At 38.8% G+C, this 24,527-nt stretch overlaps 1 protein-coding gene across 14 annotated transcripts in view; it reads right to left on the bottom strand.

Annotated features, from left to right (window-relative positions):
• The window catches only part of Anks1b (ankyrin repeat and sterile alpha motif domain containing 1B), a 953,532-nt gene that overhangs the window by 589,438 nt on the left and 339,567 nt on the right, over positions 1 to 24,527 (bottom strand). For all 14 annotated transcript variants that reach the window (XR_014999730.2, XR_014999729.2, XM_085683219.2 and 11 more), the window contains one exon: positions 9,882 to 10,018. Coding sequence is in view for 12 of the 14 variants with exons in the window: in XM_085683219.2 (XP_085539345.2) it covers positions 9,882 to 10,018 (137 nt within the window). In the remaining 2 variants the exon portion in view is untranslated. The remainder of the gene's footprint in view (positions 1 to 9,881; positions 10,019 to 24,527) is intronic.

The following is a 24,527-nucleotide window of genomic DNA, read 5'->3' on the forward strand; positions in this document are numbered from 1 at the left end:
GTTCAATATTTAATAATATTTTTGAGGCTGCTTCTTTGACCACCTTTGATTCTTTATCTATTTTTGTTGTAATCCGTTGCAACATTCTGGGATTTCTTTTCTGAGTTATATGACTTGGCTTCCTACATACCCACTCTCATTTCTAATTTTAAGATTTAACATATGTATTCCATAATCTCACAGTGTCCAGCAAAATATTACTCTGGATTTGACAAGAGCTTTATATAATCTCAGTTCAAGATTCTATTTAATAAGAGCAGGAAGAGATGGTATTTTAAGATGATAATTATTAAGCCACTTTATTGCTAACTTAATTAACACACTGAATATCCAAAACTATTTCCTTCAGGGTGCATGCCACCTGATCTAGACAGAGTCCATCACGAGCAGGTGCACAGGAGTACCTATTGTCCAAATCACCCCCCGTTCAAGTCTGTTCTTATCTCTCTTAATATGATTCACAAACAGCAGCCAATCTCTCCAAATTACATCTAATACATCTGTCTACTATGGATGCTTTATCCAATCACACCTGCATTCGGCATTACAGCAATAAAACACCACATCCCAATCATGATTCCATAAGTGTAAAGTTACATTAATGTGTTTTTAAAGGAGTTAAGATACATGCGATGGAGATATAGTTCAGTGAAAGAACTCTAATCAGTATGCCCAAGACCCTGAATTCTACCCCCAGCATCTGAAAACAAAGACATGCTGAAGGTTGTATTCTGCTGTATCATTGAAGAAAAGGGGAGGGGGGAGAATTATACGCTTATCACACACAGACAAAAACAGTTGGGGAAACGTCAACATTCCTTTATGTTAAAAATTCTCAGTAAGCCAGGGGTAAAGCCCCATAACCCATATGTTACAGTGCATGTGGAGATAAGGAATTATTTCTCCCCACAACAGGGAACAAGTCAGGCATTTTTAGGGTTACCACATCACCATACAATTTCTACCAGTCACAATAAGAAGAAAAAGAAAAGACATTTACAAAAAGAAAAGTGAACTATCATTATTCCAAACTGACATAAGAAAACCCGGTGAAAAGTACTGTTCATAAAAGCAAAACAGACTATATCTTTAAATGAAACACATAATATAAAATTTAATTCATTTTCTAAGTACCAACAACACTTAGAAAGTAAAATAATTAACACTTAAAGTATCAATTTAGCTTGATGAGCAGACTCTTTATCTTTGTAGTCAAAACCGAATCTTGACCCCAATTCACACAGCATAGAAAATAACTTGAGTACATTATAAATGTGAACTTAAATTAAGCAAGAGAAGAAACCCTTGAAGGATGAAATATGAGAGAGTTCATTCATATCCTGGACAACAGAAAAACCAGAAACCATAAAAGAAGAATAAAATTATACAAATTGTATCTCATCTAATTGAAGCATCCTCGTCATCAAGAGATATGCAGGAAAATGATTAGCCAAATTAGAGACTGGGGAGAAATATTCTCCATGCATCTGTCTGACAGTGAATCCAAATCTTTAGGAATTGCAAGAGAATGAAAACAGAATTACTATAAACCAATAATTAAAAAGTTGAAATATTTCATTAAAAACTAGAAGTTTCTCATAAGAATGGGCATTTGCTACAGAGAAGGCATCCAATGTCACCCACATCCACAAGGGTGGCTAACTAAAAGCGACTGACAAGTTTAGCTGTCGAGAAAATGAAATTGTCATGCATTGCTCATGGAGGCTATACAGAGGAATGCCTGCTTTCAGATTAGAGGGAAGTCTATCATAAAATTATCTACCTTAAGATCCAACCATGCCACTCAACATACATCTATTAAAATATTCAAAGATGTGCACATGTGTTGGCAAACAGCACAACTCACAGCAGCCGTGATGACCCGCACAAGTCCTGCATGGCTCCGATTGGCTAAAAATTCCAACATGGGCTAGGAGTGGCTCCTTAGTTCCCACCCCTAGCTGAGGAGCAATTGGCAGTGGATGGCTACTGTGGGGAGGAGGTCACTCTTCTCTGTAGCAGAACAGCTAGTAGGTCGCCCAGGCCCAGTGGGCGACTTCGGACACATGCATATATGGGCAACACCACTTGGACCCAGTGTTTTATATGCGCGCGCGCGCACACACACACACACACACACACACCACAAACACACACACATAACAAAACAACAAACAAACAAAAACAAGCACCAGTCACCAAGAGAACTAAGAAACAAACTGTAGCGTATTAACACAATTCAATTTTTAAAGCAGAAATATGGATGAAATTCAAAAGTATATATTGAATGAAAGAAGTCAAGTGATGATACACACCAGCCAACACATGAATTGTAGGGTTCCCTTTATATAAAGTCTAATAATAGATTATCTATATCTGTGCCATAAAAATGACGCAGGACTCATCTGTGAGGCAGAAATGAGGGGAATTTCTTGGCTAGGGTCAGGAGGAAACTGGAGCGAAGGCTGAACTCCTTCTGCTTAGGGTGAGATTTACACCTACAAGTACAACAGACAAAGTGTGAAGCTGTTCACTTAAGATCTGTGTGTTTTAATGGAAGTGTGTGTGGGGGGGGGGTAAGATTCTTTACCAGGAAACATTGAAAAGAAAAACATCTTACTTCACTTAACATCCCCCAGGTTCACGTGGGCCATCACGAGAGCACGATTTTCTACTGCTGTGCGGAATGAACCACATTTTCTCCATCCATCCACTGGTGAATCCTTAGGTTATTCTATGTGCTAGCTGTTTTGACCATTGCTGCAGTAAGCAGGAAACACAGATCGCTCTTTGACACAGTGGCTTTAGATCTGTGTCCAACAGTAGGGCTGCTGGACCATATGGCGAGTGCTATTATCTGGTGGTCATAATTTTAGTTTCCTAGGGGCCCCCACACAGCTTTCCATAATAGCTGTGTTAATTTACATTTCTACTCAGCCTGCAAGGGTTCAGTTTTCTCCTATCTTTGCCAGTGCCTATTATCCCTACCCTTTCTGATCATAGCCATCTTTAAAGGAATGAGATGCTCTCATTACAGTTTTAATTTGCATTTCCCTGACAATTAGTGATGTTAAAGCCAGACACAGAAAGATGATGGCAGTGTCACTTCACTTCCCTGTGGAATGTAAGGATAAATAATCTCACAGAAGTAGAGAACAGAAGAGAAGGGACCAGTGGCTGGGGGAGATAGGAGGGAAACAGTTTTGAAAGACGCTAGTCAAAGACAGATATTTATAGTGAGATGAACAGGAGAAGTCACTTCAAGAAATCTCTGTACAGCATGGTGACTATGTGGGTGGTAACATATTGTATACACAATGCTAAGAGCGAGGATGCTAAATGTTCTCAATACAGAAATGGCAAGAGGGAAGGCATTTACTAGTGAGACAGAGCTTCCAACTCACAAAGTATGTATTCATCTACATACGCTATTGTACATTACAAATACATACAATTTTATATGTCAGTGTAGGAACAAAAAGCCAAACTCAAGCAATACGCAATTATTTAGTAGAAGGAAAATTGGCACGTCAATACACCTACTTAAATTTTAGAGAGAGATTTTTCAAGTATTTTTTAAGTGTAACAATTGATCTGGTTTTCAGGTAGAAGTCTGTGGGTTATTCTAAACAGAAAAACTCAGCCTGACAGGTTAATATTCTTGAGAGAAACAAAGAGAAGCCAGTAGCATATAAATATTTCAGCTCTTATTAATTAAAAATAGGATGTTTTGCAATCTGGAGGCCTTTAAGACATGAAAGGACCCAAAGAAACAAAGGTGAGGAGATCAAACAGGGACGGGCAGCCAACAGCTGTGACTTAGCCAGTTAGCAAACATGCACAACAGGAACAAACCCAACGGAGCCCTGGAAAGTCTGTAGCTTGCAAGTAATTAAGACGCTACTCAAGAGCACCTGCAGTGCTGCGCAGGCTCCATATCTCCCCGGAAGCCAGGGTTCCATGGGTGCAATGGCTCTCCACATAGAGGCAGGATAAAGAGACTCAGCTGGGAGAGCAGCAGAAGGGGTCCAGCTTGTGCTACCTAAGCAGCATCCACTTTCAATGAGTAAGGCAAAGCTTGCCCGCCACCTCACCTCTTCACACATTCTTCCCATGGGCAAGAAATGCGCAAGCAAAGAAATGCAAATTCGTTTGCATTTTCCCTTTTATTTTCAAAGCTTATGTTTTTAAGTGTGTGTATCTATGTCTGTCTTTCCCTCTCCCCCCCCCTCTCTCTCTTTCTCTCTCTCTCTCTCTGGTATATATGAGTGAGTATGGATATGTGACATGATGTTCATGTGGAGGTGTATTTGTGTGTATGTGTGTGTGGTGTATAAATGTGTGTGGGTGGTGTATATATGTATGTGGTGGAAACATGTGTGAGTATGTATTATTTGTATGTGAACAGGTATGAGTGTGTGTGTGGCGTGCACATGTGTGAGTATGTTTTGGTGTTTATATGTGTGTGGTATGTTCGTGTGTGTGTGCCATGTGTTCATGTATGTATATGTATCTTTGTGTGTATGTATGTGTGTAGCATATGCATGTATGTGGTATAAATATGTGTGAGTATGTATTTGTTGTGTAAATGTATGCACTGTGTAGTGTGTACATATGTGAGTATGTGTGTATATATGTGTGTGTGTGGTGTGTTCATGTGTGTGCATCTCTGTGTGTATTACATGAGTGTGTGTGAGTGTGTGTGTGTGTGTGTGTGTGTGGTGTAACAAGTGTGAGTATGGACATGCATGTATCATAATTTTCATGTAGAGGTCAGAAGACAGCTTTTGGGAATCAGTTCCTTCCACCATATCTGGGAACCGAACTCAAAGTGTCAATCATCCCTAATTTTAAAAGTGAAACTACTTCGATTATGTTGTTAATTTATTATTAAGTACTAAGAATGTAGCTCAATGGTAGAACCATCTCCTGGCATTAGGTGTTGAATTTTCTCAAAGGCGTTTTCTGCTTTAAAGAGACAATCATTTAGCTTTTTTCTTTCAGCTTGTTTATATAGTGAATTACATTTATTGATTTCTGTATATTGAAACATCCCTGCATCTCTTGGATGCAGCCTACTTGACCATGGTGGATGAGGATGAGCTTTTTTATGTATTCTCGGATTCTTTTTGCATATATTTTATTGAATATTTTTTCACCTTTGCTCTTAAGTGCTGCCTTATTTATAATTGCCCAAAACTGGGAACAACCTAGATGTCCCACAATAGAAAAACTGATAAAGAAAATGTGGTGCATTTACACAATGGGGTATTACTCAGCTGTTTAAAAAGTAGCATCATGAAATTTTCAGGCAAATGTATAGAATTAGAAAAAACTCATCCTAAGTAAGGTAGCCCAGACTCAGAAAGATAAATATGGTACGCATCAATTCACTTATATGTGGATATTAGTCATTAAATAAATGATGACCAACATACAATCCATAGACCCAGAAAGATTATGTATAGAGGAGGGACTTAGGGGACACATGGGGAGGGAAATAGAATAGGTTTTACAGGTAGGCTGGGGGCAAGTGGGGACAGAAACAGAAGGATCAGGTGGAGAGGGGGAGGGGAGAAGGGTTGAAGGAGGGAATTTGAGGAGAGACAGCAGAAATTGAGGGACATTTGAGGAATTATATGGAAGCCTACTGCAGTAGAAACTTCCTAAAGTACATAAAGATGCTCCCAATGAGGTCTCCTAATAATGGGGTTCATGGAATCCCAACTTGTTTTGTCACCAAACAAGGCTTCCAGTACCAGAACTGGGTTGCATTTATTTGACATGGAAATCCCCAGTCAACCCAGGCTGATGCTAAGAAAAAGGTTGCTCTCTGCCAACTGAGTGGGGCCCCACTGCTAAGGACAATAGCTGCATAACTGATTGGACATGAAGTTTCAACTGGTACCCACATGGATTCTTCATCCCTACATTCTTGTGTCTTTGGTGTAAGAAGGCACTCTGCAGGCTACCAAAAGAGAAACCTGAAAACCAACCTGAAGCACAATTAATAAAACTCAGAGACAGAAATTGGCATTCAACCTGAAGATCAGAAAAACAAAGTATCCAGCCACTGACATTTACTTCTACCTCAGTCCAAAAATGGCAATCCTGCCTCCAGGAAACCTCAGCAAGAGACTGAGACTGGCAGCTGTCTCCTCCCATTTTATAATCCTCCCTAGTTACGGATTAAGAGCATGCACCACTACCGCCTGGTTTCTATGGCAAGATAATATGGTTACTGGGATTAAAGGTGTGTGTCTTTGTGGCTACTGGGATTAAAGGTGTGTGTCATTGCTGCCTGGCCTGTTAGGCTGGCCAGTGTGGTTGTTTTACTTTCCTGATTCTCAGGCAAGCTTTATTTATTAAAATACAAATTAAATGCCACTACACCAATCCAACCACAAAACCCTTGCCCTACAATCTGTCCTGCCCACAAGATATGTTAGAGCAATGGTGCCACAGAACTTGTGGGAGTAGCCAACCAATGTCTGATTTGACTTATGGCCTACTTCGTGAGATGGAGCCCATACCCAACACTGCTTGGATGACCAAGAACCAGAGACTAGATAGCCCAGACACCTAGGGTAAAACTAAACACTACTGGTCTAAAAAAAAAGTATCAATAAAATGACTATTAATGATATTCTGCTATACTCCTAGGTCAGTGTCTTGTCCGGTCATCATTTGAGAAGCTTCCTCTTTCAGCAGATGGGAATAAAGGCAGAGACTCAGAGCAAGACATTGCACACAGAGAAAGAGTTCTTGGAATACAGCACTGTAAATGGGAGGTCTCCATCAAATCCCACCCTTCAGAGCACAGGAAAACTGGCAGAAGAGGAAGCAGAAAGATTAGAAGAGCCAGAGGAGATAGCCAGGAGAACAAGAACCTCTGAATCAACTAAGCAAGATGCATGTGAGTTCCCAGAGGCTGAAGCAGCAAGCACAGGGCCTGTACCCATCTGTAACAATTACTCTGCGTATGTATTACAGTTCTCAGACTAGTACTCTTATGGGACTCCTGTGTGAACAACCGGGTCTCTGACTCTTGTGCCTGCTCCTGGGGATCTTTTTCTTGTGTTGATTTGATTTATCCAATCTCAAAATGCTGGGTTTTGCTTTATCTTATTATGTTTTATTTTGTCATAGTTGGTTTTTATCTCTTAGAAGCCCATTCTCTTTCAATAAGAGACAGAAGGGAGCGGATCTGGAGGGGAGGGGGAGCCTGGGAAGAACTAAGAGGAGTGGGTGAAGGGGAAACAGTAATCAGGATGCATTATATGAGAAAAGAATCCATTTTCAGTAAAGGGAAAATAAAAAGGAAGAAAGAACAACCAGTAGTCTTACTTTCATGGAAATTTTCTACTTCATTGTTTCTACAGTGACTGAGGACCAAAGAAGTTGTAAGGAGAACAGACAGAAACAAGGAATAGAGTCAAATGGTATTTCTGCAATCTCTACTTTCCTTCAGTATACCAAATAATCTAATCTGAACTAAAATAGGTAGACATAAAGCTTTTGAGACAAGGTCTTACTATGTAGAGTTCAGGCTGGCCTGAAATTCACCTACCATGTGAACTAGGCTGGCCTTGAACTTACAGAGATCCTCCTACTTCTGCCTCTCAAGTACTGGGGTTAATGGCATATACCACAACCAGCAAGAAGGTTTTTACGTTTGTTGAAATATAATTATGTCATTTCTCTCTTCCTCCCAACAAATCCTCCCACATCCTCCCTTAAGGTCCCTTAAATCCAAGCCCTCTTTTTCTATGATTATTGCTGTTTCATATACATGTGCGTGTGTGTGTGTGTGTGTGCGTGTGCGTGTGTGTGTGTGCGTGTGCGTGTATGCGTGTGCGTGTGTGTGTGCGTGTGCGTGCGTGTGCGTGCGTGTGTGTGTGCGTGTGCGTGTGTGTGTGTGCGTGCGCGTGCGTGTGCGTGCGTGTGCGTGTGCGTGTGCGTGTGTGTGTACAAACTGCTGAGTCCACTTAGTGTTGCTTGCATGTGTATGATTTCAGGGTGGGTCCCTTGATATTGGATAACTGATTAGCAGGCTCATCCACGTGAAAGACTAATTCTTCCTCTCAGTAGAAAATCCTTATCCAGTATCTCCAAGGAATCTGTTTTTCATTCATAAATGACCAAGAAGCTGTGGGATGATGCTCTTGTACACTGTAAAGATTCGTCACTCATACTGGTTTAAAAAATGTTGATTGGCCAGTAGCCAGGTAGAAAGTATAGGTGGGATGACCAGACAAAGAGAATTCTGGGAAGAGAAAAGGCAGAGATGCAGTCACCACTAGACACAGAAGGAGGAGGATGAGAATGCCTTACTGAGAATAGGTACCAAGACACATGGCTAAATATAGACAAGCATTGTGGGTTAAATTAAGTTATAAGAGCTAGTTCATAATAAGCCTGAGCTAATAGGCCAAACAGTTTATAATTAATATAAGTCTTTGCGTGTTGCTTTGGGACTGAATGGCTCTAGGACCGGGCAGAATAGAAACTCCTGTTACATACTCATGTAGAGAAGCAGTGAGAACAAATGAGAGATTCACCATGTGAATCTGGTTTTGGTGTTCATTTCTTGAATCAAGTAGATTGAGATGAAATGTTTGAAAACATTATTTTACTCTGTATACTAGGGTATTATAAAATGTTATCTGTGCCTAAACAATGCTAATTTTCTAGATTCAATTATCATAAAGACGTGCCAAGTCAGAGTCTCACGAGGAGATTTTAATCTCTGAGTAAGACTGGACGGAATAGCTGTTATATTAAATAAAAGCGAAGGAATTTCCTAAGAGATGGCCATTTTTGACCCATGAGAAGCCCAGTATCTTTATTTACACTAGCCTACAAATCCCTGGGAATCAACAGAAGTTTAATTTATACAAAAACCTTTTATAGACTACACTGGATATGGGAAGATGAAATGATATTTGCTGATGAGGATAAGACGGCTATAAAATAATCTAAAGTAAGTTATAAAAAAGCATAGTATTTACTAAACAAATCATTGCTTATACCGTCTTAGACATAAGATTGCACTACAGATTGGCTCAAGAATTTATTCATGCCCTATGTCTCAGAGATGCTGAAAGGCATTGGTTGGATTTTAAGTTCCCCTTTTTTGGATTTTATGAAGCCCATTCAGAGTGAGCCAGGTTGAGAACACCACCAATTCCATGTTCTAGGTCCATCTGTTGGCAAAAAAATATAAGGCAAACAGCTTTATAAGTGCTATTTTCAATGAAATATCACAGAACAGCTTGTCCCAGTGATATTTCTAAAGCTTGCCTGCAAACCGCCTACTGGGAAATCCAACAGAAAGAGAAGGGGGGTGAGGAAAAAACATACAGACAAGTGACAGGAATTGAAAAAAAAAATGAACAAAGGGTAAAGAAATAAGGTAAATTACCAAGGATGAGAGCACAGGAGGACACGGTGCGGATTAGTAGTGGAAGATCTAACACGACAGCGTTAGACGCCTCAAGGGAGGGAGCAGTGGAGAGCAACTGGACAAACCCCAGAGAAAAAGCACAAGCAGTGCATCTTGCCCAGAAAAAGCTTCAGAACACAGTAGCAGCTCAAGAACCACAGCATCATTACTAAAATACTGAGGAAAATGCCGAATGAACGTTTATTTTTCTACACTTCATTTAATCCTTCTCCTAATATAAAAGTTCATTTTCCAAGAGCTAATAGAGATCTCAGCATCTATTATGAACTTTGTGGGAAGAAAACAGCCTATTTCGAGTTCTTCTTCTTTTAATACACCAATCTATTATAAATCACACAACAGCCCGAGCACAGTTTACGTGTATCAGCTCAGAAACATTACAGTGCAGATGACGTCATGCTAGGTACTTCCTTACCTGCGGTCGGATAACTTTTACTATGTTCTTCAGGGCAGTGTCGGGGGATGGGGGTGAGCAGTCAGGTGTTGGGCCTGTAGAGCTGCTTCTATGGTGACCAGTTCCCGGAGCAGTAATTGCTACCTCAGAGGCATTATCTGCGAGTAAAAATAGAACTTCCATGAACTTAGTCAGTTTACCCCTCAAGACTTGAAATTATTTTTTTTGTGAATAATTTGTGAATAGGTGTTGAGATTTTTTAACATAAAACTGGTATCAATTATAATAGCATAATTAAAAATATGCTCAGTGATGTATTTGAAAAGAAATACATACTAATTGTTCTGTTTTCTTATAAGAGGATGAATATTAATTCTTGACATTGTCCTAACATGAATGAGCAATATTCAATTCATAGCGGCAGATCATCATCCACAGTTCTTAAGACTACCACTGTTATATGGAAGACCACAACCTAACCTTGACAATGAGCATAGTTTTTCCATATGATGGGTCTGGTCAACAATTCCCATAATCTTTTTAATAAAAGCTCATTTTTATTAAGTAAGGATTTTGTATCAACTTGGTTCCTAGAACCCACACTCAAGCCCATAAAGTAGCTTTGCCCAGCCATTTTTAAATCGGAACTTTAATAACAAACTGACATTTCTATAAAACATAAACAAATTTATCACTACTAGATAATCACAGAAGCCTGCATGTTCAAAATTAAAATAATTGAAATTTCAAGCTCTAAATGAACCTTCCCTGGTGTTTAGCATTTGACAGTGGGAGGAACAGAGAGTTTTAAAAGAAATAATTTAGAATTCAGCATCTTGTGTAATATTTTCCTTTTCAATTAATTCTTAAAGTAACACCGGAGGTACAGTTTGGAAATGTCTGAAGTACTTTGAAATGGATGGAAAATAATACAGCTCTGATGAGCACGCCGAAAGCACATGTGCTTGATAATAAACTGGCAGTCTTTTGTGGCTTTTAATGAAAACTATTGCAAGTGGGAGTCTGCAAGAAGTTCATCTCTGTTATGTTTACACTTGTGTCCAACAATTTTATGTCCCAGACAAATGAACTAATGCAAATTAGACTAAGACTGTGTTTACTTTAGATGAGCATGTTTCTCTGTTTTATGGCCATTGCTTATAGACCCAAGGGAACAGGGATCATTTATAAAGACACCTGTGTTCCTAAGAAGAAAGGGTCTAATTCCCTTAATTCTGTGTCCATCAGATAAAAACGCGATTCAGGACCTTGGGAGGTGGTTTAGTCAGTAAAGTGGTATATGCTCAGTCTTCCTATCTAAATATCTAATCTACCTAAGTCTAAAATATCTAATCGTTTTTCCAATATAGGCTGATTTTCTTTTTTAAAAATTAATTCTGTGATGTACTGAATGTTAATAGACTTCTTTCTTAAACTTGAAAGAAGTCTAAGATGGCTAAGGTCCTGCCCTAGAGAATTACAAGGGCCAATTCACATCAGGAGAAATGAATAAGGCTATATGAAAACACATACTCTATTTTATTGCTTCCAATACTGCCTTTTCTATTGTGCCTTATTGTACAATGAATCAATATTAGATGTAATTTATCATTATTATTAACGCAGCCTAAACTTTATTGTTCATACTGTTTCTGTATTACACTCACAATTGCCTTTTATATTTATTTTCCAGTTTATCTTTTTTTTCTTCAGCTGTATCTATTCTGCTGGCAAACTCCTAATTTCAATTATATTTTTAAATTCTAAAATTCCTCTCTATTGCTTATTAGATCTCCCATACCACTCCCCGACATTGTTCATTTCCCACATCTTTTAAGCTTGGCTTTTATTTACTTGAAAATGGCAAGTATTGATTGTTTTAGTGTATGTGTGTGTTTAGACAGAATTTTTAAAATATTTCCAATTCAGCGTGTAAAAACTGTAAACATTTATAGGGTACACGGTGATATTTCAGGATCTCTACACAATGCGCAGAGCCTGCATTCGGATAATTAGCTGATGAATCATCTCAAGCATTTATCATTGTTTTGTACTGTGAATAGCTGGAGGTGGGTTGGAAAAAGGAGAATGGAGAGAGGAAATGAACAGATGCTGAGAGACAGATAGGCAGGACAAAGAACTTCTAAACGTGTAAAAATCTGAGTCTGATTGCTACAATACTGAGTCTTCAATGATCTGTGAGGTATACTAGTTTGCTTCACAGCTCATCTCCACAGTCATTTTATGCTTCACTCAGGTCATTGAAGAAAAAACATCTAGAGCATTAGACATAACTTATTTTCCTCCTCCTCCTCCTCTTCTATCACATATTAATTCAAAATAGCATCTAGATTTGCATTCAAATACTAATGCTGAATTCTGCAAAAAGCATACGTGCGTACCAGACAGCATATTTAATCTTTCTGCTTTTGGTGTTCTTTACTATAAAAAAGAGCATTGTTACAATTCTTATCTGCAGCCTCTGTGTGCAGATGAAATGAAAGACAGCTAACTTACATGTAATTAGGCCTATACAAGTTTAATAAAGGTTTATTTTTCTATCAAAGTGAATGTCACAGTTAAAGTGAGGGAGAGGAAACCAACTCCACAAAGTAAGAAGACATCTAAATATAGTGTATATACAGAAACAGTCTTGAGACGTTGGAGCAGCTTTTCAATCACATCTTTTATTTGTTAATACAGATTAGTAGAGACAAAATGTAATTTCAGAAGTAAAAGATGGTCTCTTGAGGGACTCTCAGAGAAAATGTACTAGAAATGTCTACACATGCAAAAAGATTTTCTGTCAAGATCACAGATTACAAAGGCAGACGGCTCAAGATCGGCAGCTGTTGGCTAGAAATATAGAAGAGCCAATACCCAATTCTACTTTGACTCCAAAAGACAGAGAAACATCAAACTTGCAGGCTTTGCTCTATCAGAAAGGCTAACAAGCTCGAAACCCTAGGAGGGCCAACTGTGAAGTGCAGAAAACACGAATGCTCTCCCTCAATTCCTCTTTCTCAGGCTGTTCTCTCTGCTCAGCTCTTCAGTCAACTGGATAAAGTCTACACACCAAGAAACACAAGTCTGTCTACCATTCAGATGTGAAGTTCATCCGCAAACAACCTCAGAAAACTCTGAGAAGTGCTTTGCCAAGTGCGGGCGCCCTGATGGGCAGTTAGGTTGACACACAATTATCCACCATGGAAATGACTCACTACCAGGACTCTGGCCTTAATCATTGTTTCTGTTGCTTGTTTGGTTTGTTTTATGTTTTGGTTTTTTGAGCATTAAAGTTAGGATAGAATGATGAAAGCTCCGTACAAATATAACCCAAAAGATTCTTCAGTGTTTGAAACAGTTTAACAAAATATAAAACACTGGGTAATCAAGGACTAAATGGCTTAGCAAACACAAGTGTAAGTATCTACATTTTCTGAATCTGTTATCGTCTTAGCCATTTGATTTTATACTACATCGATTTTGCATTGTTTATCACGTAGACTCATTTCTCTTATCCTCTGTGTGACTTACTTTAATGCAGTCTTTAAGAAATACTCAGTGAGATAAGATGGACCAAGCAAAACCTGTGCCAAACACAAGCATCCCAATGTTCTTAGTAATGCAGAGAAAGACGATCTGGTGTCTCTGGTTCTATGTTCATTCTTTCAGGGAAAAAAAATTAAAAAACTAAATGGAGGGTATTCTAGACTTCTGACGTATACATAAAAATCTTGGGGAATAAATTTCATCCTAAAATACCCTTGATATATCATTTAGGTACTTACCCAGTGGACTCCACAATATGAAGCCTAAGTCCAAGGCCAGTGTTCTGTGTTCTACCTGCAGTTGGTGGCAAGGATAAAATAAAGTGGGGAAAAACTGCCTAGAGGGAATCGCTAGGTGTACCTGGAGTTTCAGATAGAAATGAAACTCTGCTCAGCCTAAGTTACTACACAATAGGTTAGACATTGTGACTGTTAGTTTTCCCCAACATGATAATCTTAGAAATAGTAGTTTATTTACAAGATAAATACCTTGCCAATATAAAATAATCCATGTGTAAGGTTACAGTGTGTATCTGCCACATCCTTCTCTGGAGTGTACTGAACAGTTAACGGATGCAAAGGACAACGCTTGGTACATACACCTGACAAATGAGATTGAGGTTTCTTCCAACTGGGAATTTAGGAAAGATACCAAGAAGTAGAAAGATGAATACACAAACTGTAACTTCAATACAGAAGCTAAAATATTGGTCTTATATAAGCAGAGGCAGAATATCAGAGGTTTGGTTCAATGAAGGGGGTGGAGAGTGGATGATTAATGAATACAGAACGTAGCTGGATATATTTTATAGCACTGTGGGTCCCTTTAGCTGACAGTAAGTTATGCATACTTCAGAAAGCCAGAAGAGAGAAAATTCAATGTTCCCAACAGAAGGACATGACAAATGCTTGAAATGATAGTCAATGACCCTCATTTGATCATTATATACTATATGTATTGAATTACAATACTAACCCCATAAATATGTAGTTATTGGATTAATAATTTGTCAAATGCTGTCTGATTCATCTGTAAACTTTTAACAGAAGGAAGTGGCAAGGGAGGGCATTTCCAGAGATGGAAGAGGAAAAACAACAAATATAAGGGAAAGAGGAGTATTGTCAGAATTCAGGAAATTTCAATTTGAATAGAATGCAATATTTTTACAGGAAATACTAAAAGGGAAGACTATATAAAGAATTTGGGATTAGTCAAATCTATGCTGATATCCTGAAATATTTCATCTGTTTTCTCATCTATGAAATGACACTTTTCCTATAGTGTTGTAAAGGTAGCTGACACATGTATGAACAGAATTCATTGTAGGTGCATAGTAGGTACTTGATAATAACTATCTATGAAAACAAACAGTGGACCATACTTAGCTATAGGTCATAGACTATGGGGCCTTGCCTTAAGTACTTGAAATGAAAATGCTAACCATCTTATGGTGAAGCCTGGGAGTGTGTTATATGGTATAGATCTCTAATGTTAGCAATGCATATGGATAATCATCCCACATAATTAAAAATTAAGCTTGGTCTTCTTCAGACAAAAAGAACCTAGAGAGCCGATGAGGTGTCACTTCTGGAAACAGGTTATAAAGTCACTGGGTTCTCTGTGGGATGTGTCCTCTTGGGTTCTCCATCTCTCAGATCTCTTATACTGAGAGAGGAGGTAGTCACACACGAAGAGCCTTTTCAAACACCAGTGTAACGTGATGAGGCTCTGAAGCCTGCAGTTAGGCAATCCACCAGGAGCTGAAATGTGTGTAGCACATCCCCCAGCCTTCTGCCCAAGCTTTGAAATGACCATAGTTCTACTGAACAGATTGACTGCACCCTCATGAGAGACCCTCAGTCACGGACATAAAAACAAACCTTTCATAGCTTCCTGATCCAGGGAGATAGTATATGCTTGCTGTTTTCAGACACATTTTTTTTGGGATGAATTTGCTATGCAACAACAGATGACCAGTATGTTAGATGCTTGGCTAACATTTATAGTCCGGCCAACATGTTTGCTGCCCAGGCTGCAATAATAAGTAGACTTCTTTAAATCTTTTTGATTTTAGAAATTGGTCACTATGTAATGGGAAGTATATAGATCCAAATATCAGTTATAAAACCGTGTAACTTCTGTTTAGATGATGAGGACCGAGACAAGAGGGAAAGAACTCTACAGTTTGGGGAAGCACAAATTACTCAATCTTGTTGAAGCTCAGAGTGTATATGGAAAAGGAAACAGAAATGATGTTGGCAAGGTAAGTATTAAGAAGAGGGAAAAGTGTATGAAAACAAATGACCTGTAGGGGGAAAAGGTCAGCCACATTGTATGTCTGAAGCTTGATTTCCCCCAGTCTGTGATCAAGGGCTGCTTGTATCTGTATAAAAGAACAGACTAAGAGGCCATAATCACCCTCAGTTTTTCAACATGGAATGAGTCCTATCTCTGTACTACGGGATAATATATTGACAGGCAACTTCAAGTTGATATTTGGTGTTTAATCAAATTCACTTTGTAAACACCTCTGACCTTATCTATACCATGGAAGTTCTAACAAGGCAGCAACACTAGTCCTGAAAAGACATAAAGAAGGCTAAGGCATCATTGAGAAGTAGCCCATTGTACAGAAGGGTAAGAGCACACAGGTCTTCCTCACACCTACTCTCTCTCTTCCCATCCCCAACCTGTAGCAGGAAAATATCATATGGTTTAACAAATCTTTGGGCTCTCACTGGCGAGCAACAGCAGTAAGAGAAAAGCTTATGCGTCCTGAGGAGTCTCTATTCAGAAGGATTTCAAGAACTTGAGAGGAATTCTGATAGCATCAAGAGGATTTTACCACCTTCCTTCAGAACTGATGCCAAGAATGACAGATGCTTCAACTGAACCAGAAAAAAAAAAGAAAGAGAAAGAAAGAAAGCAAAAAGCTAACTAGAGGAGATGGATCCCTTCTCAGAAGCTGATATTCAGTGGCTAACTAGTAAACAGAAGAAGAAAGTTTGAAGGAATAAATATTTGTCACTGCAGTGCGGTGTGTAAATGGGGACTGTGCTTCATTTCCCAGCCTCCCAGACCCAAATAATCACACAGAAAATTATTAGCTACAAAACTCTTTAACCAATGGCTCAGGCATATTCCTAGCTAGTTCTTACATCTGACATTAATCCATTTCTATTCATCTGTGTATTGCCACAAGGCTGTGGTTTACTGGTAATGTTCTAGCATCTTTCTCCTTTGGTAAGTACATGGCATCTTCTTGACCCCGCCCACTCTCTTTCTTTTTATGCTTATGTGTTGCTTTTATCAGTTAATGAATAAACCTATTTTGGCCAATGGCTTAGCAGAGTAAAGCCAGGTGGGAAATCCAGGTGGAGTCAGGCAGATGTTATGTAGCTGCCAAAGGAGAAAGATGCAAGAACCTTATCGGTAAGCCATAGTCACGTGGCAATACATAGATTAATAGAAATGGGTTAATTTAAGATGTAAGAGCTAGCTAGAAATACACCTGAGTCATTGGCCAAGCAGTGTTGTAATTAACATAGTTTTTACGTGATTTGGGTCTGGGCAGCCGGGAAACGAAAGTACAGTTTCTGATTACAGCAGTAGCCATTCTTGGATTCTCTTATTAAGCATTTGTACCTCAAGGCTTACCATAAATTTGTTTGCTTGTATTCTGTGCAATGTAGATTTTTGAGTCCTATCTGAGGTCATAGAGTTTCCATTTGTTATTGTCAATAAATTCTTTTATGTAGATTTTTCCCAACAGTCCTTGTATTCACCTCCTTCTACAGCTTTCATTTCCTTCCACAACAGTTTATAGACCCAGTCTGACCAGACAACACCCAAGCATAATCCTTCTACGTTCAATCCCCAAGCTTCATATAAAACTATTACAGACATTGGAGATAAAGTGGTCTTTCTAGGAGAATATCCTAGTAGTCAATGCTTAGGTGAAAAATGAATCTAATGCCATCAAATTCTGTTATAATTTCATACTCACTCAGATTATCATTTCTAAACTTTACTTACATTTATTATTTATCCTCCAGTCTTGCTTTCCACTTCAAGCCTGCCTTTCGGGAAACTTCAGATTCTGAAGGCTTTGATTGCTCTTCATGAAATCTTATATCCACTCAAGCTGCCATGTCTAAAACCAACTCATGTAAATCTGCACAAAGCGTTTTGTTCAAATAGGCATTTAGTATCAAAGAAACTCATTGGTTAGATGCAGCAGCCAGTCATCTACAGTCTCCCAGCCCCGTCTTTCACAGCGTACTGACTTATGCATTCCCACAACCATCTTTAACCCTTTACCAACTGATGCCCTCTATTCCATCAGTCTCCTGGATTCTCATTTGTTTGTTTCTTCATCTTAGACACAATCACCCGTGGTCTTGTAACTCCCTAGACAATAATTACATTCACCCTTGTGCCCCCAACGCTTTAGTTCACAATCCAGGTTCAACCTCAGCTCTGAAAGATTTATTCCTTTAGATATCTGCGGTGTTGCTGGCAGACAGTTTGCCACTGTCGGCTTTATTTCCAGATGGCCTCAGATGAGATCTGATTGTCACCTCCCTCCCACGAGCATACTGTTTTCAATGTCTGGCCAGCCCAAGGAAGGTGTTGACCTAGCACCAGCTTGGAATGACTTTGAAGAGTCACGGAAGTTTGAGTTCCTTGGAGCTGCTTTGGGAGATGTATTGTGACTGAGTCACGTCCTGACATCTTTCACCCTTTCCTTTGTCCCTTCAATAAATATTGTTTCCAACAGCACTCACTAACTCTCACATAATAAATGTATGCTAACATCTGTCTCAAAGTCAGCTCCCAGGTGAATACATCCTGAATTTAATCTAATCCAATTGCCCCCAATGGTCCCTTTTGCAATTTTTAACAACAGGTACTCATTATGGACAGAGAAAACAATACTATTGCTAAAATTAGGTTAACAATGTAATATGTTCTCACAAATTGTTTATGTCCTGAAAATAACTGGATCCCAAACTACCAGCAGGTACTTCAGCAAAAGAATAAATCAATGCATGTATAAAACTCATAATTCAACATCTGTTCAATCTTTCTATCGGGGTATTTGAAATGCAATCTTTTTGTTTTATATAGATTTGATTAATGTGAAACCAGATATTAAACAATATAATTAATATAATATGTGAGTTGCCTGATTCATTCTAAGATTCCAGACTCTAATTCCATTTTATCGTGAGTCCTTGAAGGAATTCACATAGAAACACAGGAAAAGTATTGGCATTCTCTGTTTATCCAATTCACTTCATTTTCTTATACAAAGCGAGCATATGTATCCAGGATGCTGTTCTGCATTAGTCATAGCCGAGGTCTACATTGTGCCTCTGTCTCATTCTCCCTCTATCTTTCATGTTTTAAGGAAGCTAGATTTTATAGTCCTTGTTAGCTGAACTATGATTAACATAGAAAGCTCCTTCAAGCAACAAAACACTAAATACAGAGAACAAGAAGAGAGTGTCTCCTGATCCCAAATCTCAGGGCTCTGACTCCTTTCCTGCATGGTTTTGTCAACGTTGTCTTTCTCTGTGTGATGCTCCATCAACTGAACAAGATGGCTGCATGTCTGACATGATCATATGCAAGAATAGTAGAGGGATATCTCTTCCTAGCAAAATTTAAGCAGTTTATGAGTCAACACTGCATAAAGTGTCATTATGTGACCCAATCATTGACATGAGTTGGCTTAAGCAACTAAGTCCCGACTCCCTGGGAAGTGGGACACTATGGTCTAAATGTTTGTGTTCTCTCCATGTTTTGTTGAAATCTTAATCCCTGTAGAGCAGTCTATGTTGCAGGTGAATAAGACATGGAAATGATGCCCATCCTATTAATAGTGCTCCAGAAAGATTCCCCAGTCCCTCCATCAGGTGAAAACAACCATCCATGAGGAAGTGAACCCTGACAAAACCAAAACTGTCAGGGCCTTGACAGTGGTGTTCCCAGACTCTAAACAAAAGAAACGAATTTCTGTTGCTTCTAAGATAGCCAGCTTAGGGGATGGTATTTTGTTATAGAGCTAGATAGAGTTAAAAGCAATAGGAAAAGCTTATCTTGAAATATATGGCCATGTAGAAGAGAGAGAGAGTATCCGCTGTGCAATACCATGATAGTGCTAACAAACAGAAAGGATACAGCAATGGAGGGGAACTCAAAGAGTAAATGATGGCCGGGGAATCCTGAGTGTTCATTAGCCCTCCTACACTTTCTAACCTGTCAATCAAGAACATGAATGTAGAAGTATACATTGAAATGCATTCCTCGTTACTCATTACAGTCCCTTCTCTCTCACCTTCCTGCCTTCATTTCCATAAGGCACTTCCTGGTTTGTTCCCTCTTACATCTCCATCCTTTGCCCACATACTTTTTTCCCTAGAAGATGGGAGGGTGGAGGAAATTAGAGACTGGCCTCCACCAGCATCAGATCAAGAATTATATCCTTCATGGGGCTGGACCTAGCCCAGCTAGGGAGAGACTGAGAGGAGAGTACGATAAGGAATAAGGACAAAGTCAAGAATAAATCGGTTCTGTCTGATCTGGCTCAATAGCAATCTGTACACCATTACAGTATGCAGTCGGTTCTGTGATCCTGGTTTATGAGAGTATGAATTCAGTTAGTACACATACAGACAGTGGATGCTTTGTTTTCATTTTACCATGATGATCTACAGTAGGGGATGTTTCTGTAGGAATCAAACTCAATTATTCATTAGTCAAACTTCTAGAGACATGTTTAAGCAATACAATACATGTTGCTCAATTAATATCTATATTTACACAGGACTTATAAAAATGAAATTTCAATTACTAAGAAATTAACAAAGTTAAATATTCAACTAAAATTTAAGTGTTTCTATAATGACTCTTTTATTTTATATTTCATCAAATCTTTTAAAAATTCATTATATTTTATCATTTAAAGCAATTTTAAATATATTTTTTATCATATCATATTCTTTCCCTTCCCTAAGTCCTTCAAGATTCATTACCCTTACCTACTCACCCAACTTTAAGTTCTTTATTTAAAAATAAAGAAGAAATTGGGGATACAAGATTCATACCTAAATATAATAAAAGCTATTTACAGCAAGCCAACAGCTAACATCAAACTGAATGGAGAGAAACTCAAAGCCATTCCATTGAAATCAGGAACAAGACAAGGCTGTCCACTCTCCCCATACCTCTTCAATATAGTGGTAGAAGTTCTAGCAATAGCAATACGACAACATAAGGGGATGAAGGGGATTCAAAATGGAAAAGAAGAAGTTAAACTCTCGTTATTTGCAGACGATATGATAGTGTACATGAGCGACCCCAAAAACTCTACCAAAGAACTCCTACAGCTGAAAAACACCTTTAGTAATGTGGCAGGATACAAGATCAACTCCAAAAAATCAGTTGCCCTCCTATACACAAAGGATAAAGAAGCAGGGAGGGAAATCTGAGAAACTTCACCTTTCACGATAGCCACAAATAGCATAAGTTATCTTGGGATAACTCTGACCAAGGAAGTGAAAGACCTATTTGACAAGAACTTTAAGTCTTTGAAGAAAGAAATAGAGGAGGATACCAGAAAATGGAAAGATCTCCCTTGCTCTTGGATTGGGAGGATCAACATAGTAAAAATGGCAATTCTACCAAAAGCAATCGATAGATTCAATGCAATCCCCATCAAAATCCCATCAAACTTCTTCACAGACCTTGAGAGAACAATAATCAAGTTTATATGGAAAAACAAAAAACCCAGGATAGCCAAAACAATCTTATATAATAAAAGAACTTCTGGAGGTATAACCATCCCTGACTTCAAACTCTATTACAGAGCTACAGTATTGAAAACAGCTTGGTACTGGCATAAGAGCAGAGAAGTCGACCTATGGAATCGAATAGAAGACCCAGATATTAATCCACAAACCTATGAACACTTGATTTTCGACAAGGGGGCTAAAGGTATGCAATGGAAGAAGGAAAGCATCTTTAACATATGGTGCTGGCATAACTGGATGTCAACCTGTAGAAGAATGAAAGTAGATCCATATCTATCATCATGCACAAAAATCAAGTCCAAATGGGTTAAAGACCTCAACATTAATCGGACCACTTTGAACCTGATAGAAGAGAAAGTGGGAAATAGTCTACAAGATATAGGCACAGGAGGCCACTTCCTAAGTAGAACCCCAGTAGCACAGACAATAAGAGCATGAATGAATAAATGGGACCACCTGAAACTTAGAAGCTTCTGTAAAGCAAAGGACACCGTCAGTAAGACAAAAAGGCTACCTTCTGCCTGGGAGAAGATTTTCACCAACCCCTCATCAGATAAAGGCCTGATCTCCAAAATATACAAAGAACTCAAGAAACTAGACACTAAAACTCTAATTAACCCAATTAAAAAATGGGGTGCTGATCTGAACAGAGAATTCTCAACAGAAGAACTTCGAATGGCCAAAAGACACTTAAGGTCATGCTCAACATCCTTAGTGATCAGGGAAATGCATATCAAAACAACTATGAGATACCATTTTACACCGGTCAGATTAGCTAAAGTCAAAAACACCAATGATAACCTATGCTGGAGAGGATGTGGAGAGAGGGGAACTCTCATTCATTGTTGGTGGGAATGCAAACTTGTGCAGCCACTGTGGAAATCAGTGTGGCGGTTTCTCAGGAAACTGGGAGTCAACCTCCCTCAAGACCCAGCAATTCCACTCTTGGGAATATACTCAAGAGATGCCCTATCATACCACAAAAGCATTTGTTCAACTATGTTCATAGCAGCACTATTTGTAATAGCCAGAACCTGGAAACAACCTAGGTGCCCCTCAATAGAAGAATGGTTAAAAAATGCGTGGAACATAATATACATTAGAGTTTTACTCAGCGGTAAAAAACAATGACATCTTGAATTTTGCATGCAAATGGATGGACATAGAAAACGCTTTACTGAGTGAGGTAAGCCAGACCCAAAAAGAGGAATATGGTATGTATTCACTCATAAGTGGATTCTAGTCATAATTAAAGGTCTTTGAGCCTATTATTCGTGATCCTAGAGAAGCTAAATAAGAAAGTGAACCTGAAGAAAATCATGTAGTTATCCGCCTGGAGACTGGAAATAGACAAGAGTGCCAGGTAACCTCGGGTGCATGGGGGGGGTGGGGGGGTTGTTGGAAGGGGAGAGGGTTAGAGAGAAGGGAGTAGGGGAGGAATGGGGAAAGCTTGGGGGACTGGGATGGGGGGAGGGAGGAAGGATGGATATGGGATCAGGGAAGTATATATCTCAACTAAGGGAGTCATTTTAGGGTTTACAAGAGACTTGATTATAAAGGGGATCCCAGGTCCAAGGAGAGTTCCCCAGATTGTTCTCTGGACAGAGGAGAGGGTGCCTGAACCGACCTTGGCCCACAACCATACTGATGAATATTTTGCATTTCACCATAGAACCCTCATCTGGCAATGGATGGAGATAGAGACAGAGACCCACATTGGAACACCGGACTGAACCCCCCAAGGTCCAATTGAGGAGCAGAAGGAGGAAGAAAATGAAAAATGAAATCAGCCCGCGAGGGGTGCCATCACCCACTGATTCAAGGGGACCGATCTAATGAGAGTTCACCATGGCCAGTTGAACTGGGACTAACGAGCACGTGATCCAACCAGATTCTCTGAATGTGGCCGGATTCTCAGAATGTGGCTGGCCTGGAGTCTTTCTGAAAAGCCATTGACAATGACACTGGGACTTGTTTCCTCTGCATATACTGGATTTTTGGGATCCAGTCTGTTTGGATACTCACCTTCCTGGACCTGGAGGGAGGGGGGAGGAACTTCAACTTCCCACAGGGCAGGAAACCCTGACTACTCTTTGGGAGGGAGAGGAAGGAGGAGAGGGAGTGGGGGGAGTGGGAGGGTGTTGGGAGGAGGAGCGGAAATGGAAACTTTTATAATTTAATAAACTTTGAATATAAAAAAATAATTTGGATTTAATCATGATGAAAACATGAATCAATCAATAATTAAGACAATTTATCAAATTAAAAGATTTTTTTTGAAAAATTAAAAAAAAACAAACAAAATCCAATAAAACAACAAAGCCTCCCAAACCAGACATAGTAGATTTATTTTATATACATATTACAACATAAGTCATTCATATGCATATAAACATATGAATATAAGCATGTGCATATAAACATATGAACGACATAAATGTCATTACAGGCACACATACAATATTTTCCTGAGAGTTTGCCATGCAGTTTAAATTAATGTAAATTAAATATGTGCCAAATATTTTATGGAGCTAGTGTTTTTTTTTCTAAAATTCTAAGAAACTTTATGGAAATCAACAACTAAATTAGGATATTTACATATGGTGATTGAGCCACTATTGCTTGGAACCCATATTTATTTTATTAATCTTGTATTTTGGTATAAAAATGTCTTGAATTTGTTTCTTCTATTATATCATATGAGCATTATTTTTTTCAAAATGTTGATACATTCTCTAAGCTATGCAGATAACCATGAAAGCAAATGTCACATACTGTAAGAGGGGTAACGTACTTTAGGAGATGTTCATTGTATTTCTTCCACTTTGATGAATCAGATGGAATGGTCCCAGGATTTCCAGAAGGCAAACTGGGAGGCAAATGTGTAATTTAGCTCTCAGCCAGCTTTCCTTTGTGTACTCAGCCCAGGAGTAAGATAGCTAGCAGCAATGACGTCAGTCTTTCCTACCCTACACAACTGTTCTATGTGCAAATTGCTGTCCACATTCCTCCTTATTGAAGATTTTCTTTGGTCCCCTTTCCTAAAGAGGCTTTCAAATACCACTAATTCCAATGTCACTAAGGTGTTTTAAAATTTATTTCCCTTTAATATTATCTAATATCATCTAAGCTTTCCAAATCAGGAAAATTGTTTCTATAATGCCCATAAAGTCAGTGGTTTTGTTTAAAAAACTTGAGGGGAATTTTGCTATTAATATTAAACACTGGCCAGAGAGACAAATAGATGATAAAGATATAGATATAGAGATAGAGATAGAGATAGAGATATAGAACTGGA

The sequence above is a fragment of the Myodes glareolus genome, chromosome 26, assembly GCF_982192425.1.
Source record: "Myodes glareolus chromosome 26, mMyoGla1.1, whole genome shotgun sequence".
NCBI classification, from domain to species: Eukaryota; Metazoa; Chordata; class Mammalia; order Rodentia; family Cricetidae; genus Myodes; species Myodes glareolus.